This window comes from Sciurus vulgaris (assembly GCF_902686455.1).
Source record: "Sciurus vulgaris genome assembly, chromosome: 11".
NCBI classification, from domain to species: domain Eukaryota; kingdom Metazoa; phylum Chordata; class Mammalia; order Rodentia; family Sciuridae; genus Sciurus; species Sciurus vulgaris.
This window is the reverse complement of record NC_136472.1, coordinates 15,291,814-15,313,779: the sequence shown is the minus strand read 5'-3', so window position 1 is coordinate 15,313,779 and position 21,966 is coordinate 15,291,814. Positions and strand designations below refer to the sequence as shown.

General features: G+C 36.9%; 1 protein-coding gene and 1 pseudogene across 2 annotated transcripts in view; both read right to left on the bottom strand.

The window, feature by feature from the left end:
- LOC306638392 (olfactory receptor 5B2-like) overlaps window positions 1-21,966 on the bottom strand; it is a 48,865-nt pseudogene that overhangs the window by 13,987 nt on the left and 12,912 nt on the right. Inside the window, exon 2 of the transcript in view lies at window positions 2,938-3,615. The product of the transcript in view is annotated as an olfactory receptor 5B2-like (transcript). The remainder of the gene's footprint in view (window positions 1-2,937; window positions 3,616-21,966) is intronic.
- LOC306639236 (olfactory receptor 5B3-like) lies at window positions 10,530-11,465 on the bottom strand (the record flags this gene model as incomplete). The annotated part of the gene is made up of 1 exon (XM_079102632.1): window positions 10,530-11,465. The coding sequence occupies exon 1, from the start codon at window positions 11,451-11,453 to the stop codon at window positions 10,530-10,532; it is 924 nt and encodes a 307-aa protein (XP_078958758.1). The 5' UTR covers window positions 11,454-11,465.

Genomic DNA, 21,966 nt, shown 5'->3' with positions numbered 1-21,966 from the left:
ATGTCTGAAAATTTCCAAACTTTGAAGAATGAAAAGGAAAATCAAATACAAGAGGCTTACAGGACACCAAATATACAAAATTACAACAGACTCACACCAAGGCGCATTATAATGAAAATGTCCAGCATACATAATAAGAATAGAATTTTAAAGGCCACAATTCAGATATCAGCAGATTTCTCAACCCAGACCCTAAAAACTGGAAGATCCTGGATAATATATACCACACTCTGAAAGAAAATGGATGCCAACGAAGAATCTTATATCCAGCAAAGCTAACCTTCAGATTTCATGATGAAATAAAAATATTCTATGATAAATAAAAGTTAAAAGAATTTACAGATAGAAAGCCTGCACTACAGAACATTCTGAGCAATGTATTCCATGAAGAGGAAATAAAAAATAATAATGAAAGTAAGCAAAGGGAGGAAGTACACTAAAGGAAAAGCTAATCAAAGGAGAAACCAAATGAAAATCAAAAATAAGCCAAAATGACTAGGAATGCAAATTCTATCTCAATAATAACCCTGAATGTTAATGCCCTAAACTCATTAATCAAAAGACATAGACTGGCAGATTGGATTTTAAAAAAGACACAACAATAGGCTGCCTTCAAGAGACTTATCTCATAGGAAAAGACATCCACAGACTGAAGGTAAAAAGATGGGGAAAAAAGTATCTTGCACATGGAGTGCGTAAACAAGCAGGGGCTTCCATTCTTATATCAGATAAAGTGGACTTCAAGTCAAAGTTAATCAGAAGGGACAAAGAAGGACATTTCTTTCTGCTGAAGGGACTTACACATCCACAAGACATATGATTGTAAATATGGATGCCTGCAAAATGGAGCATCTATGTACATCCAACAAACTTTCCTCAATTTCAAGAATCAAATAGACCACAACATTTCCTAATTAGGACTTATTTGATGTGCTACTTGCCATGTAACAACATGTCAGTTTGAAGAAAAAATTTTTGAGATGATTTGAAATGATCTGCTCCATAGTGGGATTTCCAAAAATCCTGTCATCTTAAAGTCAGGAGGGTGAGCATTGATTGAGCATATTAAAAAAATAAAGTGTTTAAACAAAGCAGAAAATTAGTGTGTCTCTGGAAATACACTGCACATTGACCTAGGCTTATCTCATGCAAGACTCACTATTATTATCTACGTTTCAAAGGTCAACTGTTGGGACAATTGCACTCAAAGCTCAACTATTTTTTCACTTATTTAACAAATGTGCATTTCAACTCACTCTAAGACACAATTATTCAGGTACAGGTTATCATGATGTGAGCAATACAGAGAAAGTCAATGCTAACACAGAGTTCACATTCTGGTTGGAGATGATAAAGCCCAAGAAAGCAAATATACACGACGAAGGGTTGACAAGGACTAAAGAATGACTTGGGTTAGAGGATAGTTTATTTGGTGAGCAGACAATGACTATTTTATGAAGGTGGTCAGGGAAGGACTCTATGACAAGGGAACATTACTTCAAAGGCCTGAATGGAATGAGAGCATTTCGCCCAGGGAACAGCAAGTGCAAAGGCCCTGAGGCTTGAGCAAGCTTGAAATTGAAATAGTGAGGAATTCATTTACAATGAAGAGGGCTGAAACACCAGGGGAATGACAAGAAAGAATATAACTAAAGTGGAAAAAAGAATGACAGCATTAACAATTTCAAAGAATGTGTAAAATGTACAGTATTAGTTTCCAAAATTTTTAAATAATCTGAAAAATGCTACTAATTCATATTAATATGAACACATTAAAATGATTGCATTGTTTCTGCATTTGTCTGATACTTTGGCACTTATTGCCTTGAGAGTTAAAACATAAATATTTGATGTATACAATGACTCAAACAGAAATATTAAATCATGTGAGATGGCAGATTTATGTATCTCTTGTTAAAATGTGCAAAGAAAAGGCATATACTTTTATATAATAATATATCATAGTTTCTCATCTTAGAACTCTTAGAATGGTAAGGAAAGACATTTTAGAAATTTAGTTTTATAGTTATATTCTAGGCAAGTGGTCTACCACTGAGTTACATCTCCAGCCCATACATTTATATTCTAATACACAAGTTAAATATCGATATGAAACCATAGTTGTCAAACACTCATCTACTAGTCAGGGTTCTCCAGGGATCAGGTGACGGTGGAAGCTGAGAAGGGCCGTGCTCTGCTGTTGGCAAACCAGACAAGGAAGGGCGGTAAAGTGATTCGGTCCGAGTTCAAAGGCATGAGAGGAAAGATGTGGCATGGCTACTGAAAGTCAGGGAGGCTAAAGACGTGAGAGTCAGTAGCTCTGATGTTCAGGAATGAGAGAACACAGATGTCCCAATAAATCCAGAGACAGAATTAGAGAAAGAGAGAAATTCCCCTCTCTTTACCTATTTGCTCTACTCAACCAAGTCTTCAAATGTTTGGGTGATGGACACCCACACTGATAAGTCATTCTTCTAAATCTACTGCTTCAAAGAATAGTCTCTTTTGGAAATATCATCAAGGACACACACAAAATGTTTAAACACTATCTGAGTAAACGTTAGTCCAGTCAAATGAACTACCGCACATACCCACATAACATTTACCAGTTTGTATTGACAAGTGGTAGATAAAAGGTAAATAATAAATATTTTTAATCAGGATTTTGACAAACAGAACCACAAGGTATCATAGACATTCTCATTAAGATATTCCAATTCCAAATGTGATGCTTCTTTTTTTTTTTTTTTTTTCCTGGACAACAGACTTATGCAAGATAAGGAAAAGACTTCAGTAAATTAACATCATTGTGGGTCTTAAGTTGTGATGCAAACCTAAATAAGATCTTAGAAGACTGAATACTAGTATACAGATCTCAAAATAGTTAATTCTAAAACTTAAAGATTATATATATTTCCTCTCTAAAAAAATGTTTGCAAATGCACTCTTGACCTCCTTGTTCCTCAGGCTGTAGACCACAGGGTTCAGCATGGGGATGACCATAGTGTAGAACACAGATGCGATTTTGTCAGTGTCCATAGAGTGGCTGGAGCTGGGCTGTAAGTACATGAAGATAACTGTCCCATAGAAAATGGAGACAGCAGTGAGGTGGGAGGCACAGGTGGACAGAGCTTTCCCATGTCCTGCACCTGAGCGCATCTTTAGAATGGTGATAAAAAGCAATATATAGGATATTAAGATAACAAGGAGAGCAAAAAAGACATTGAAGCTGGCAACATAAATAAGAACCAGATCATTCACTTTTCTGCTAGAGCAAGAAAGGGTCATAACTGCTGGAATATCACAGAAAAAAATGGTGGACCACATTGGACTTACAGAAAAAGAGAATGAACGTGTTCCCAGTGTAGACTGAGGCACTCAAGAAGCCACAGACATAGCAGCCTATGACCAGACTTGCACACACCCTGGTTGTCATGGTGGTGGTGTAGTGCAGGGGCTTACACACTGCTGCATAGCGATCATAGGCCATTGAGGCCAGGAGGTAGTTTTCCACAGTAGCAAAACCTGTAACAAAGAACATCTGAGCAGCACAAGCATTGTAGGAGATGATCTTATGTCCTGGGAGGAGCCCAGCCATGACTGTGGGAGTGACAGCTGAAGAGTAGCAAAAGTCCACCAGAGACAGGTTACCAAGGAAGAAGTACATGGGAGTGTGGAGACGGGAGTCCAAGAGGATCAACAGGATCATCCCCAGGTTCCCAGCCAGAGTGATGGTGTAGATGAGCAGGAACGTCAGAAAGAGGGGAAGCTGCAGACCTGGGTCACTGGTCAGTCCCAGCAGGATGAACCCTGTCACTTCTGTCCTGTTCTCCATCAATGTTACCTGAGAATTTCTAGATGTTCTGTAACCTTGAGAAGAAAGTAACAGAATGATAAAGAAACAGAATTGAATAAGAAAGTATTGAGTGCAAGATGTATTGTTCTATTGTAACAGCAATTTTTACCCTAACATTCTCCAAAAATAGTGGGGGCTTGAAAACCAAATTCAGTGTTCTACATTTCAGAGAGAATAATATTCTGAATCTAAGGAATCATAGATAACCATACTCCCCATTTGGAAATTTTATCCATTTTTTAACTGATCTGTAGAGAATTTAATAACTTGATAAAAAATTATTTGTGTGGGTGAATCTATGGGTTAATCCACTTCTCCTGAGTTCAGTAAAAGCTGACCCCTCTATATTTCTCATCCAAAAAGAATTCTGTAGACAATTTAGGTGTGCATTTCCTGTCCTTTGTCAACAGCACTATAAGTCTGTTTGGTTGTTATGCTCATGCAAATTTATTAAGTAAATTATTCACATTCACACAAGTGTTATTTATCAGCCTCTGCTCTGGACCTGAGCCAACATTAAACCCATACTCAGAAAGTTTCCTAAATCTAGGGGTCTAAAGTGAATGTCAATCAGTGTTTGGGATTTCACAGTGAACTGGGGGAGTAATTGATTAGGTAGTAATCTACTTTTATTCCATATATGAAGGCATATCATCAGATAATCTGATACACAGTTTAGAAAGAGACGTAAACCTACCATTTACCACCTAAGAGTCACTAGTCCTAGAGTAACTGCTCTGAACATCAAATTTCCATCTGCAAAATGAAGACAGTACTGAGACCCACTTGGAGCACTATTGTGATAGCTAACGTGATACATAAAGAAAATAAAAAGCACATCTTGATGAGGGCTAGCTATCATATTATTATTAGGAGGCAATGAATGTTCACATTTTGGTTTTGTTTTTTGTGGGAAATTCTTTGGATTTTTTTTTATCAAGGGGGATGTTGACATGCACACCTTCACCTGTGATGACTTGGAAGTCTCAAAGCTTGTCTTACCAATTTTCCTTTTCTCTCCCACTTGGGTCACTAAGATTTTTTATGTACTCCAATGTTTCTAAGTCTCTCCTTAGCCAACCATAAAATTATAGCTTCTGTAGCTCCATGCTGACTGATCTTATTAACATTTTCTTCCTTAAAATTCATATTTTGGTTTGGGTAACAGAATCCATCGTAATTAAAACTTCTTTCATTACTATCATAACATAACCAAATCACATCAATCAATAAAGACCCTATGATAGATATTTTGATGTTACTATCATAGACTCATTTCAGCTTTTAGAAATATTTTGAAGATATTTCTCTCTGTTGCCAACTAACTCATAGGTATTGGTAGCCCATTGCTTTTGTGCAACATACATTCTCACCGATGTTTATAGCATATAGAGCTTACCACTTTGCTAGATAGAGGTTAAAGAACAGTTTATCCGAAGTGTTGACTTTGAAATGAAAAATCAGCCATGGAGTATTAGTGCCATTATAAGAGGTTCCATTCAAGTTCCAAGTTCTCTAAGGCAGAGAAAAATGGAGAAAAGAAAATTAACATGGATCTGATTCCAGATCTACCATAAATTCTTTCTGTACTGTGGGTAGAATCACTTACTTCTTTGTTGTATGGAAAATAAGCATGATAATATTACTTCTCTCACACATAATTCACAGATCATGTTTGTAAATAAATGAAAGGCACAGAATTTTGCATGAAGATGCTATCATTTAAAAATCAGTCATTGTGCCATTTATATTTGGGTGTTTTCCCTGACCATGGTTCAAAGTTTAGAGCAAGTCCTCAGGTCAGAAGAAGGTCTACAAGCACTAACAATGATTATCTCCCAGATGAAAGAAAATCCTTCAGTGGAGCAAGACATAAAAGGTACACCTCTTAAAACAATGCTATTCTGAGTCATTCTGGGATTTCAGAAACTAATACATGAGGATCTGGAGAGGATTATACAGACTTCAAGCTCTCTGGAGATTTTTCTCATGAGACTATCTACAGATCCACATCTGGTTTTCCTAGGAAAGAAGTAATTAAGCAACCCATGGAGATTAAGCTGGTTATTATATTTTTGATTTACATTTACTTTAACCAATAAATGGAAACCTAAAAATTGTACAAAATGATTAGTTTCCATGTCATTTTTCCATACATGTACACATGTGTAATGTCTAAATCAGGTTAAACATGTCTTCTCCTCAAATTCCTATATTTCTTTATGGTGAAACACCTAAAATCCTTTTTTCTGGATTTTTAGATTGCACAATGAGTAGTTGCTAGCTACAGTGACCCTACTGTACAGCGGTGCACAAACTTCTCACCCCTATTTAACTGTAAATCAATCCTGAATGATCCACTTTCCCCCTTCTTCCTCTTGCACCCCAACCCACTCTCCAGCCTGTGGTAACCACTATTCAGTTCTTAACTTCTAAGGGCTCAACTTTTCAAGATTCCGTCTATCATCAAGGTCACTCAGTAATTGTGATTTTATTTCACTTACAGTAGGGCTCTCCAGTCCAGTCAATGTTAGACCTTGTTCGCTTTCCCCACTTCCATTATCTGAAGATGCAGAATTCTCCAGTTCTAATGTAGGAAGGTAACAGCATCACTCTGCTCCCTCCCCACCATGTGAAATGATAGTAAGAAGGTGCCTATGAGGAATAGGACATCCCCATACAACAAATCCCTGGCACCCTGATGAAGTTCTTCTAGCCTTAAGAACTGTTGAGGAATAAATTTCTATTTCTTAAAAAGTACTGGACAAAGACACCAGGGTTGTGATCCTTCTGAATATTTTTGTTAAACTAATGAGTATAATAAAAGTACAGATTCCCCCTAATACTGCTGGAGAAAGTGGGGGGAAAGCATGAGCTCAGGGACTTGAGTTATGATGTTTAACCCTAAAGAGATGACCTGAAATCTTCTGGTTTTGTCCTGAAGGAGATTCTTGTCACCTGTAGCTACAATGCTGAAACTACTAAAACCAACCCAATCTTGTAGGTGGATGATTAAAATACAAACTGAACTCCTAGCCTAGCAGTGTGTACAGTGTACATTAGGACATTGACTGTGCAGGTGTATGATCCTAAGAGTTGGAATGTTGATATGCAGGACAGCTCTGATGAAACAGGAAACATTGATCCCCTAAATTCTGATGTCTTTTGTAGTATATGTTTTATTAGTTCTTTTTATTTATTTATTATGATTCATTTTAACATAAAATGAAAGCATGGAATATAATTTGTTCTAATTCAGTCCCCATCCTTTCCTTCCTCTGTCCCCTCTTCCCTTCCCTCTACTCTACTGATCTTTCTGCTATTCATTTAGATTTCTTTTTAATTAGTGTGGATGTTCATGATGGTGAGATTCACTGTACTATATTGATATATATATATAGGAAAGTTAGATCAGATTCATTCTACTGTTCTTTCTTATTCTCCCCTTGATCTAGTCCACTGATCTTTCTTCTATTTTGATGGAATGTCACCCCCTTCTCCCTCTCCCTCTCCCCCAGCCCTCTTTGTTATAGACTAATTTCTGGCTGTCAGAAGACATTCAACCTTTGACTTTGGGGGTCTGATTGATTTCAATTACCATGATAGTCTCCAGGTCCATCAACCAGCAAATGCCATATTTTCATTCTTCCATATGGTTGAATAATACGCTATTGTGCATTTATATACATGTCACGTTTTCTTTATCAATTCACTAAATTCTGATGCCTTTTTGCAAGTAAAATTAAACTTGCTAATCAGAGTAAAGTCAACCTTATCACAGGTTGACTTTGTCAACCTTGTCTTAGTTGATTGATTAAGCTTACATTGCTCAATGGAAGTTTAGTGGAACTCTAGATGACCCATGGTAAGCTTAATGTCCAACCCTGTGTCAACAGCTGAGCAAGAAAAAGATGGCTCTCTTCAGGACCCATCCCATTGCTCTTTGCTTCTGAATTTCTAACCAAACACAAGTCCCAGAAGGCCTCTAAACAGTTTGTGGTCTATGAAGGAATTACTTGAGTTTCTAATTTACACAGGAGGATATCTTGAGCATACATGTGGGAATAGATATTGAGGGTGTGGAATGATGGAAGGAAGAGAAAGCTGACCAGGTCAAAATAAGTTGTATATTGTTGCATCATGTGCATTTACAAATATGTAACAAATAATCCCACCATTATGTATAACTATAATGCACCAATAAAAACATGGAAAAAATAAAAACACAATTAATATATTTAATACAAAAGAAGTACCATAGGCTCCCAATCCAGAGATTTTACATTAGATTACATGTTTGGGAGGATAGAAATGGATCTTAAAATTGATTTGGTGTCTATAACATAGAACAAAGATGATCATTAATATTTGAACTAGAATTGTCCGAAAATCTTCTACTTAATGTAAAGAAGAGATGATAAACCTTCAAGAACTTGGATTTACTATTTTACTGCATACCCACTGTAGGATGGTAAGGAAACACATACATTTTACCATGACTATGAGAATAAAGGATTCTTTGAGGGGAACCCAAGCATCTTTGAAAAGCTCTGTAATCATATATCTCTGAAGACTAGATCTTAAAATAAGAACTTGGGTCACTGAAATAATGAGAGTGACTGGATCCCAAAGAAGCAGGGATCAACGGCCAGCACTCAATTGCCAAATGGAACATAAGTGTTCTTATTTTTGATGAATAACAGATTCAAACAGCAGTCAGAATACTGACATAAGTGATTGTATCACATTGACAAGATCATTCTGATGTTCCTCGGTGTGAAGCAGAAAGTAAGCCTAATAAATTACTACTGGATATACACAAAGAAAATTCTAATTCAGGTGAACAAAATCTATCTGAATCACAGAACTGTAGCCTCAACCTGCCAGTCGATTCCCAGACTTGAGCACATTTATAGACTAAGGATGTGCTTTCAGTTGTCAAGACCAGAAATACACATTCAGTGTCCTTCCTGAAGACTACATCATCTCTTCAGACCTGTGTGATCATTTGGTCCTCAAGAATCTTGAGCACCTTTCCCTTCCATAAGATACAACACTGAGGGCTGGGGATATGGCTCAGTTGGTAGAGTGCCTGCCTCGCAAGCACAAGGCCCTGGGTTCAATCCCCAGCACCTCAAAAAAATAAAAAATAAAAATACAACACTGACCCTTTGCATTGATGACATGAAGGTGACTGGTCTAGTGACCAAGAAGCAACAATTCTCTAATATTATTTCTACTCAAGTGAGCACTCAACAGATTGGATGATGATCATCCACATTGATGATAGTGGATCTTCTTTACTTAGTCTACTGCTTCAACTTGTATTCTTTTCAGAAATATCCCCACAAGTACTCAAAGAAAATGCCTCACTGACTCACTGTGTATCCTTTAATCCAGTCAAATGAACACATAAAATTCACCACATTTATTTCAGTCACATTTAATAATAATAAAGATCTTTAATAAGGGTTTTACGAGCAGAATGCAGGAAATCATAAACATTCTCATTCGGGTATTACAATTCTGGATCTAATGTTCCTTTTTTTCTAGGCAACACACTTTTTAAGAGGTAAAGATACTGCTCTAGTAACTTAGATTTAGGGTAGGTCTGAAAATATGCCACAGCATGTGGAGAAGATCTGAAATGAATGAATACCAGTACTGTGCATCCCACAAATTTTAATCAAGATCATAGAGATTACCTCCAACAAGGATGTAGGGGAAAAAGTACACTCACACATTGTTAGTGGGACTGAAAATTAGTGTAACCATTCTGGAAAGCTGTATGGAAATTCTTCAAAAAACTAAGAATGAAAACACCAGGTAACCCAGCTATCCCAATCCTTGGCATAGATTCAAAAGATATAAAATCAGAATATTATAAGGATGTGGCACATCAATGTTTATAGCAGCACAATTTATAATAGCCAAGTTATGGAACAAACCTAAGTGCACAGAAAAAATGGATAAAGAAAATGTGGTACATGTACACAATGAAGCATTACTCAGCCATAAAGAAGAATGAAATTAAGGATTTGCCAATAAATGAATGGAACTGAAGACCATCATGCTAAGTGAAATAAACCAGACCCAGAAAGTCAAAAATAGAACTCTTTCTCTGATATGTGAAAGCTAGTCCAAAATAAGGGCAAAAAACAAAATGGGAGTGGGGATTCCATTAATGTTGAGGGAAGATTAGTGGAATAGAGAAAGATATTTGAGAAGGGAAGAAGGGTAGGATGAGAGAAGAATCTGACCAAACTTTCCTATGGTCATATGTGAATATATCACAGCAAATCTCACCTTCTTCTATATCCACAAGGCATTAATTTTTTTAAATTTATTTTTATTACAAACAAATGGGATACATGTTGTTTCTGTTTGTACATGAAGTAAAGGCATACCATTTGTGTAATCATACATTTACATAGGGTAAGAGGGGTGGGAGGGGTGGGGAGGAGGAAAGAATAACAAGGCATTAATTTTAAGAAATGTAAGTAAAAAGCAGAAAGATCAGTAAAGTAGAAGAACGGAAACGGGGAGGAAAAGGGGAAGTACTGGGGACTGAATTAGAGCAAAACATATTCTGTGTTTTTATAATTATGTCAAATGAATTTTAATGTTATGTATAGCTAAAAAGAACTAATTAAAATCAATATATTAAAAAATATTATTTTGCCTGCAAAAAAATCTTTGTGAATGCACTCTTGACCTCCTTGTTCCTCAGGCTGTAGACCACAGGGTTCAGCATGGGGATGACCATAGTGTAGAACACAGATGCGATTTTGTCAGTGTCCATGGAGTGGCTGGAGCTGGGCTGTAAGTACATGAAGATGGTAGTCCCATAGAAAATGGAGACAGCAGTGAAGTGGGAGGCACAGGTGGACAGAGCCTTTCGATGCCCTGCACCTGAGCGCATCTTCAAGATTGTGATAAAAATCAATATGTAGGATATTAAGATAACTGAGAGAGCAACAAGGATAACAAAGCTGGCTACATAAATAAGAACCAGCTCTTTCACATGTCGGTCAGAGCAAGAGAGAGCCATGACTGCTGGAATATCACAGAAGAAGTGGTGGACCACGTTGGACTTACAGAAGGTGAGACTGAATGTGTCTGCAGTGTAGAAGGAGGAACTCAATAAACCACAGACATAGCAGCCTGTTATCACACATGCACACACCCTGGTTGTCATGGTGGTGGTGTAGTGCAGGGGCTTGCACACTGCTACATAGCGATCATAGGCCATTGAGGTCAGGAGGTAGTTTTCCACAGTAGCAAAGCCTGTGAAAAAGAACATCTGAGCAGCACAAGCATTGTAGGAGATGACCTCATTTCCGAGAAGGAGTTCAGCCATGACCGTAGGAGTGACAGCTGAAGAGTAGCAGATGTCTGCCAGAGACAGGTTGCCAAGGAAGAAGTACATGGGAGTGTGAAGACGGGAGTCCAAGATGATCAACAGGATCATCCCCAGGTTCCCAACCAGAGTGATGGTGTAGATGAGCAGGAACGTCAGAAAGAGGGGAAGCTGCAGACCTGGGTCACTGGTCAGTCCCAGAAGGATGAACTCCATCACTGCTGTCCTGTTCTCCATCAGTGTTGTCTGAGAATCACTGAAGTTCCATGGCCATGAAGAAATAATTGGAACAAAATAATAAAGAAATTGAAACTGGAAAGTATAATAGAAAATATTTCTTTGTTCCAGTAATTTGTATTTGAAATTTAAAAAAAGGGGGAGGGAGCTTGAAAAATCAAATTTAGTGTGTTAATTGTAAGCAGGGTAAGTGTTTGAATCTGAGAAATTTTAATTTATCTTACAACATAAGCAATCAGAAAAATGAGAAATAATACTCCATTAATGTATGATTTATCAAAATTCATAAATGCATTCTATTGTCATATATCACTAATTAGAACAAATAAAAAATTTTAAAAATAATTCATCATATACCCTACATTAAATTTTTATACATTTGTTGGCTGAGATTTAGGCATTTTAGCAACTTGATCAAATGATGTCTGGACGAGTCGATCTACCCCTTCCCTTCTCCAGAACTGACATGTCCATGCTCACCTTCAAGAACTGCACTGGACATGTTACATGTACATTCACTGGATTCTTTCAACAGTTTCGTTGGTTGTTACACTCATGTAAATTATCCGCACAAGAGGTTGAGTAACTTGTTAATATTCACACAAGCACTACTTCTCAATGTCTACTCTGAACCCATGCCAACATTTAACCATGCTGAGTGGTTCCTAAGTCTAATACTTAAAAATTAATTTAAATCAAGTCGAATTTAACTCACGTTATGATTACTCCATGTCTCTTCTGGTTCAGTCTCAGTGTTTGGGGTTTCACTGTGAACTGAGTGAGGAGTTGATTAGGTAGTAATTTCATCTAGTTCATTATATATTTGCCTCTTTCTAGAGGAAAAACAAGCAAGCAAAAATCCAACCATAGATTGAAATGGTGCATTCAACTTCAAAAGAGTCCTAAAGGAATTAACAAGCCATGACCTGCATTTTAACCTTCTGCCCACTATCTCATGCTGATCAATAGTACGTTTACATGCTGACAATGATGAGATTAAAAGCATAAACTTCAGCTCAGGATGAAGAAGGGTTTAATTCACATCACTCAGTAGCACAACTCTATGCACAATAGATATGCTGGAATAACAGGTGGTGGGAGCCTGTTCAAACTGCAGGGGCAATTCTGAGGGCAGGCACAGCCGACAGATTTAGCAGACAGATTAGATTTGCCAGGGGGAGATGCATTCCAGTCCTATGGTTTACCACCCAGCAGTCCTTGGTCCAAACCTAACTCCCCAAACATCGTTACTTTCATCTGCAAAATGAAGACGATTATGAGGTATTATTGTGAGGAATGAATGGGATAATTTGCAAATAAATTAATGGCTATAATAATATTATTATAATGGGATAATATGTCTTTATGTTGGTTTGATCAAGGTGAATGTTGAAATGCAGGCCTTCAGCTGGGGTGAGTATGAAGTCTTTAAGCTTCTCTGTCCAGTTTCTTTTCTCCTACACTGGGTCTCCTGAGATTTTCTGTGCTGTCTTTCAGCCTATCCTTACTCGAAGCACAAGATTACTGCTCTTGCATTACAACCGAGCCATCTCCTTCCAAAATTTCTTCCTTGAAATTCATATTTTAGTTTGGCTAAAAGAATTTATTTTTCTTAAACTCATTATTTCTCTCATTACTGTCATGCCATAGCCAAATCACAGACAAGTGTTCAAAGTTTCCAGGTTATCAACTCTCTTTAGCTCACAGATCTGTTCTTAAGGGAAATCCTTTACTCAAATCTCTTCTCATGTACTGACAGTATTTTAAATTTCTTTATTGGAACTACAGTTCCGAACGAATAGCCATCCAGCACTAACAGTATTCCCTACCATCTTTCTCCTAAGTCTCTGTCAACTTTACAAATCAGCCACTGAACACTGTTGCAACCTTTAACATACATGACGCCCCTTAGCACATCTTCTGTTTCACAACCAGTGAGAAGGATTTTGTATATACGTGTTGAAAGGTAGAGAAGTAGTATTTTTATTCTTAACCTCATCCTTAGGGAATTGAGAATTTGAAAAGTTATGTGATACTCTAAAATTGCACAGCTAGTAAAAGACTCCACATTCAAGAGTTAAGGAAACTTCCACCCTATCAAAACTTTCATCCATGTCATTGGCAACATGTGTACATGTGACAGCAATACTGAGCATGAGATAATGGAGGAAAGATTCAAATGCAGTTCAGAGTTTAGTAATTCATTTAAGACCTTTTCTTGGTTTAAAGCATGATAATTTCTCCTTACTGGTATTTGTTTTTCTTGTTCGTGTACCTCCAATGAGAAGCAAATATGTAGTTAACATAAAGAAATTTTTACCTAATCAATCAGAGCATCACACCTTAAATTTTGTTCATATTTTTAGAGGTAGAGCTATGATTTATCATGAGAATCTTTAAATGCTGTCCCAGAAGTTTTCACATTTATAACCCCGGACTCACCTCCATTTCTTTGAAATACATTAAGACCATCTATTTCTCTTTTATACTTCTCACTAAAATGCTTATGGAATACAGAATCTTACCAGTTTGCTGGAGAAGAAAGAACAGTCAATCCAGAACAGTGTGTCTGAAATCATAAAGTCAACCAGAAAATATTGCATCAGGCAATTAGAGTCTCTTTCAGGTAGTGGTAATAACATTCCAACTTCTCTAATTCTGAAAAAAAACTGGAGGAAAGAACATTAGCATGGATCAATTCTGATCAACCATGAATTATTTGTTCTTTAGAAGCATCAATTACGTCCTCCTTATTTACAAAATAAGCATGATAATATTACATTTTTCACAGAATTGCTCCTGTAAATAATGAATAAAAGAGGTCTACAGAATCTCATGTAGTGTATATCAGTGAAAATTCTGTCAATGTGATTTTTATCTGTGTTTCCCTGACCATGGTTGAAGGTTCATAGCAAATGCTCAGGTCAGACGGTCTCTATGTGCTAATAAATGTTGTCATTCATATGAATAAATGATGTTCAAGGAAGCACCTCATGGAGAGTGTTTTCTTCTAAAATAGGGCATGTGAAGTCGTACTGGGATTTCAGAGGCTACCACATGGAGAGAATTATATAGGATTGAGACCTCTGGAGGCCATTCCCACGAGACTATCTACAGCTCCTGATCCAACTTTCCTATGGAAGAAGCAATTAAACTGTCTATAGGGATCAAGCTAGTTAGCTTTAAGTTGTACAGATTTTTGGTATTATTTTCATTTATTTTTGTTTTATTATAGTAATATCCTCATTTTAGTGTATAATTATAATAATTTTGTCAAATTCATAGTCATCTAGCAACAACCACAATCACCTAAAACAAGTTATCTTTAATAATTTCTCTAACTCACTGACCCTGACTACAAATAAACAATTTTATCCAAATAGTTTTCCATCATTAGACTTTCATAAAAAAAGATTACAATAGAATACTAATAATAACCATACACAACATATTGTATAACATAGATACCATACAAATTCCTACAAATACACACATTGCCAAAACTAACTCCAAAGAAATAGTGAATCTGAATATACCTATGACATATGAAGAGATTGAACTAATACTAAATAGCTTTCCAAAGAAGAAAAGAAAAGCTGAGGAACAGATAGCTTCACTTGTGAATTCTACCAAACAATCGTACAGTAGCAGCATAAGATTGACATAATAGAAACCAGACAAGGGTCTGTATTAGTTTCCAATGGCTGCTGTAACAAATTACTGCAAGTGTTGAGGCTTACCACAACAAGTTTTTATTGATTTTCAGGTCTAGGAACTGAAAGTTCATAATCAGTTTCAGGAGACTGAAACAACGGCCCCTTCTTGGGTTCCAGGGTACTCTCCTGTTCTCACCTCTTCCCTTCTCTGGTGGCTGCTGGCAGGCCACAGCATCTTGTTTCTAAGTTCACAGTGTCAGTTCCTCTTTTTCTATGTTTAAATCTTTTGACTCTACTTTATAAGAATATTTGGGATAACCTTTAGGGTATACATGAATAATCCTAATCATTTCTCATTCTTTTTTAAAATTTTCAAATCCTTACTTAATCACATCTTCATAGTCTTTCTGAGCCACATCAGATAATACTGAAAGGTTTCCAAATTAGGTCTTGGATCTCGTTATGATCCATTATTGAGCTTGTCACAGTGGCCTATGGCAACGATCTACCCTATCTTTGAAGTTCTTTAAATCTAACATTAAATAACAATTAAAAATAATTAGAAATGGTCACAACAGGTGAAATATCACTATGCAGATGAGAATATTTGTGTTATATCACATTGTTCCATAAGTAACAGCAAGACCATCTTAGCATATTCAAGCTCAATATTAAAAATGTTAAAATATTGAGGCCTCCTATTTAAGAGTGATAATAAATTAGACATGGAGTCACATTGATCTGCTTAGGCTTTCTGTAATATTGAGCTCCCTGTCGGCCAAAACTGAAAGAATAAAGATTGCACATCATAGTAACATATTGAGTGTATGTTATATCTACCACTGACTTTTATTATTATGTTTATATTCTAGATAGATGGTTAGAATTATTTTAGTTAAATCAAGTATGTGAAGACATTTTTAAACTATAATCAGATATGAAAACTAAATAATCTTATATTTAATGCATTTCATGGTTTATTACATAGTATTTATTTATTTGATATATTCCTTGCCACTTAATTAAGAAATATCATTTCTAAGTAAAAACTATGAGATGGTTTCAGATGATTTACTTGAATATGGGATCCAGGACATCACAATGAAGAGAAGCAAAGAATACAAGAACTGAATTTGAACATAGTTAAAATTTTTTACTAGAGAATAGAAAGTTACCTGTACTTATTGAAATGCTCTCAAATTCTAAGAAGTTTATATACTATGGATGATACACTATGATTATCACTGGTTCCAAAATTCAACATATTAATAGAATTGGAATCAAAGCTTGCTTATTTTATTCACTCATTTGACAAATGCTTATTGATAATCTGCAACACAACAAACACACAGGCTGTGGAGAATCATGTTCTGAAGGAAATTGAAAAGTTCAGGCCTCCCATCAGTCTAAAATTTAGTCAGGAGAGAGGCAATAAAAAAGTGAAAATAAGTGTAAAATGAAAATAAAAGTAAAACTGATAAGGACCGTGAAGGATAATGCAGAGTAAGAAGGCAGCTTATTTGCTGAGTGGAGAGTGACCAGGTTAGCACAGGTGGGCAGGGGTCACCTCCCCAACAGGGCAGCATTGCAGCAAGGATGTGAATGGAGTAAGAACATCTCTCACAGAGAGAGCAGCAGGTACCAAGGCTCCAGGCAGGAGCATGCATGGAGCTGAGGACAAACAGCCAGAAGATCAGTGCAAATGAAGTGGAGTAAGAGACAGGAGGGACAAGAGAGGATGTGACTAGAAGGGGAGAAAACTTGAGCAGCAATGACCATTTCAAGTACTTACAGAGAAAACACTGCTGTTTTCTTGGTTTTTTAGTGTGAAATCTAGTAGTGATACACAAGAAAATTGAAAAATGTACTTTTATTTTTTTCTTGGTTTTTCTTCTACACTGGCTAAAGCATTCATTATGACATGAACATGTTTATTCTATAAAATGACTCCGTCAGGCCAGGACCCTTAATTCAAGATGTTATATGTATGCTTCTCTAGATAAAATATTGAAACAGGAAGAAAATGCTTCCACTCTAAGGTTTTCTAATGTACTCTCAAATTAGGATGTGTAGAATATTATTCAACTAAGGAAATAATAACATTAGACATACGTTTATATTCAAAAAGCTGGAGTAAACGTTTTGTGTATTATTATCATTAAATCTTTGCTGCATTCCATTTAATTCTGACAATGTCCCTCTACCTGTGTGGATGTGTCCTCAAGAGGCACATGCCACTCCTTTGTGCCACTGTTTACATGCATCTTTGCATGGGTATGTGATCAAAAATAATAAACCTAGAATGAGGATATATCAACATCATTAGTAAAGTTCTTGGCAAGGCCCAAGACATCTTAACCATTCTTCTGTAGTTAATAGATTTCTGGATATATTGTTTCCTTTTTTCTGGATAACAGACTGCAGATGTAAGAATATCACTTTAGGAGGTTAACTTCAATGTGGACCTTAAAGTATGATTCAGTGCACGGAGAAGATCGGAGGGGAATGAATCCAGGTACAACTCATTCTACTGTGTTACAACCACCATCCTAAAGACAATTTTGCTTCCAGTAGAAACTTTTTGAACACACTCTTCACTTCTTGTTCCATAGGCCATAAACCATGGAGATTCAGCATGGGGATAGCATAGGACACAGAGGACATTCTGTCTGAATCCATGAAGGGCCGGAGCTGGGCTAAAGGTACTTGGAGATAAAGACTGAAGTGAGGTGGGATGAATAAGTGCACAAAGCTTTCTGGCATTCTGAAGTCGAGTGCCTTGTTAGGATGAGGATGAAAGGGAATATATAGTATATCAAGATAACCAAAGGAGCCAAAAAGAGATTGGAGGTCATGACAAAAACGAAGACCAGCTCACTAACATATCTACCAGAACAAAAGAGAACGATGACTGCTGGAATATCACAGAAGCAATACAAACCATGGACATTCCGAATGAGAGGCTGAAGTTCCCCCCATTGTGGATGGACACATTCAGGCAACCAAAGATGTAGGAGTCTAGGGCAGACAAGCGCACAGACTCTTAGTCATGATGGTGGTGTAATGGAGGGGTTTGCACACATAGGCCACTGAAGTCAAGAGGTAAATTTTAACAGTGGCAAAGGTTATAAGATCTGAGCATCATGAGCATGGAGTAAAAAAACAATGACCTTTTCTTCTAGAAGGAGCTCCCTGTGACTATGAGAATGACAGCTGAAGGTTTAGAAAAGGCCACCAGAGACATGCTACTGAGAAAAAAACACAGGGGAGTGAGAAGATCAGAGTCCAAGAAAATAACGCACTGATTTCCAAATTCCCCACCAGACAATGAAGTACATGAGGGTGAATATTATAACGAGATGACTGCAGTCATTGGTTAGTCCCAGCAGGATGAATTATGCTACTTCTACCCTGTTCTCCATCAATATTATCTGAGAATTCTGAGAGGTCCTCTAATAGTAATGAATGCTGAACAACAAAATGATTGAAGTAAAAACAAATGTAAAATATAATATGTATCATTTCACTACAATAATAATTCACTAGATAAGGATGGACAGAAAACAAATTTTAGTGTGCCATGCATATTTAGAATTAATTATTGAACCTGAGAAATCCGCAAAAACATTCTTCTAATTTTTTTTTTTTTTTTTTTTTTTTTTTTTTTTTGCAGTGCTGGGGATTGAACCCAGGGCCTTGTGCTTGCAAGGCAAGCACTCTATCAACTGAGCTATATCCCCAGCCCTCTTCTAATTTTTCAATGTTATAAATTTTAAAGCTGAAATTTAGAAAATGGAATGGCCCAAAATGATATGTCTGCTATGAATATACCCACTGATCCCTTTCCCTGAGTTTAGTAAAGGCTTACACTTCAATTTTGTTCACCTGCCAGGAAATTCTCAGGACAGCTTACATACATATTCATCGATGCTTCTCAACAATATTATGAAGTTAATTACTTGTTTCATTCATATGAGACCTGAGATGTTGAATAATTTATTCATGTGTACACAAGTAATAACTGCAAGGCAAGCTTTGGGCCCGAGCCAAACTTTAGACTCAGGCAGAGTGATTCCCAAATACGATGAATGGTCCTCATTCAATTTAAATAAAATTAAATTTAACTCAATATGTAATTAATGATTTTCTCCACTGATCCAAACTTAGTGTTTAGGATTCCCCAGTGAAGTATCTGAGAGATATATGAACAGGGAATGCAGTAGGACAGGACCACAGGTATGGAGTCATATATCCCCATTGGTGCAAAATACAAAACCCTCAAATGATTGGTGGTTCTAGGAGACTAAATGATTGGTGGTTCTGAGTGGTGTGATGTGCTGATTGACACGCTGATTGGATAGGAACCAAATAAAAGTGTGCTGTTTCCGCAATAAATGAGTCAGCAGCTCTCGCCTGCTCTTACCTGGCTCCTGGTCTGTGTGGTAATTGACACTGCGCCCTTCACCCCACATCACACGAGCCCCCATGGTACAATACTCAGGGGCATTCTCCTCCAGCAGTCATCATTCTGAAGAGAAGGGTAAGCTGCTGTACCATCAAACCAGGCTTTTTGGAAAGGTGCATATCAATCCCACCACTTACGATGAAGGAAGTCGTTCTAGATTAAGTACCCTGAACCTGGTTGTTTTATCTGCAAAATGGAGACAGTAATGAGACCTACCTTACAATATTATTATAAGAATGAAATAAATTAATGTGTAAAAACAATGAATAGGACTGGGGTTATACCTCAGTGGGTGGAGTGCTTGCCTCACGTGCACAAGGTCCTGGGTTCAATCCCCAGCTCCATGAAAAATAAATAAATAAATAAAAACACTGGTTTCATCATGCTTGGGATAAGGATAAGTTTCAAAAGCAGTGTTTGGTCTGACGAATGATAACTATTGTTATTTGTATGGGTGATGGCCTTTTTGTTGATTTGAGGAAAATGGACAGTGACATGTAGAGTCCACTGTCTGTGCTCTCCAGTATTGGTCTGTCTTTGCTCAGCCTATGTGCTTGGCTGATCCAGCCAACCCACATGAGTCATTCTTTTTTGTGATTTATTTCTTGAAATCCACATTTTATCTTGGATGAAAGAGTTCCATATTTTACACCCTATTTTCCTCTCTTTCTCATAAATCAGAAATTAAAAGTTGCAAGTCCTGCGGTTTGGTGGGCAGTCTTTTAGCCTACAGCCTTATTGGCAAGCTCCGTGTTGTATTTTATTGAATATTCTTGTATAGGAACAATATTTTAGATCTTTTCATTTGAGTTTGGAGACTTTTTCAAGGGCTCTGTCTTCTGCTAATTACTATTCACTACCATGTTTCTCCTAAACTTTAGCAACTTCTCGTTCCAAGTCAAGTCCCTGAAAACATGTTTGTCAATATTAATACACATAACCACTTTTAGCTACCCTATCCAACCAGAGAGGAGCTTTATAAGTAAATGTTATATGTATATGTGTGCAAAAATAAGACAGGTTGTATTATTCATATTTTACAAATGATTCATGAAGATTTGAAAAGTTATACAACGATCTAAAATAACCCAATATGAGGGACAGTCAAGATTCAAGAACTAAAGTCATTTTCTGCCTCATCAAAAGGCTGGGATTTTAGTTTCATTACCTTCCACTTCTGAAAATGTGTTAGTAATAAGCATGAAAACATAGGGGAAAGCTCAAAAGTGCAGTTAGGACTTTGTTAATTCTTTAAAAGCCTCCTGTGGTTTCACAGCTGTTTTTTGAACCTCTGGTGACAGCCAGCACCCAGAAAACAAGATGTGACTGCACAGGCATCAGCGCATCACCCAGCTTTGTAGTAGTTGGTTATCTCTCTCTTTGAAATGTAGCAGGATGTGTCATAAGCACCATGAAACTCTTTCCCGTTGAAAGAGAGTTATACCCCTGACTTAATTCAGTATGTTTTGAAGAGATTCAAATTATTATTTGTGTTGTGAAATAATTTCTAGTAAGTATAGCTATCCCAAAACTTTTGCATCAATTACAATTCTCCCTATATATAGGGAAGTAATCAAAAGATTCCAAGGCTTCTAAGGCAGGGAAAGATCTAAGAAGGAGTGCTGACATGAATGGAGTCCCTTAAAGAAGTGCCCTTAAAGAAGTCACCATCTCCTCCTTCATTGTAAAATAAACACAATAAGATGACCTATCTCACATTAAAATATATCTGTAACCACAAATAAAAAAGGTCTATAACACATCTGACCCAGGGGTATCATTTGAAAATCTGTCACTATATCTTTTATTTTGAGGTGTTTTCTTTGACCAGAGTCGAAGTTTCTATACACTAATAACTATTAATTTTCTAATGAGTACATGATAACCAGTGGGCTCAGCCAGTAGTGTGGTCTCTCAGACGCGTCAGATGGAGTCCGAGCAGGACTTCAGGTGCTCATGTGTGGAGACATGAAAGCTAAGGAGGTGTCCCCTGTGAGGGTCTCTGTAGCTTCTCACTCCACTTTCCTAGGAAAGAAGCAATTGTTCTGCCTGTGGGGACAAAGCTGGTTGTTTTCCATTTGTACATATTTTTTTTTTTACTTCTTCTTATTCCTTTTTTCATTTTGTGATTAATGTACACTTTACAAACAGAGAAAACCACACATTTGGTATGTGAATCTAAGGATTTTTTTCAAACCACAGTCATACACCCCTGTTATCATCACCTAAACAAATTCTGCAAGTTTGTTTTCTGGTACTCCCCTTATCTCATACACTGTCCCTGGAAACCTTTTCCCAAAATATCTTAAGAAATCCTCATAGTGAATCATTTTTTATTAACAACCTTTTGGCCTATCTTGTCACAACAGTTCTGGCCTAGAGTTTTTTTTAA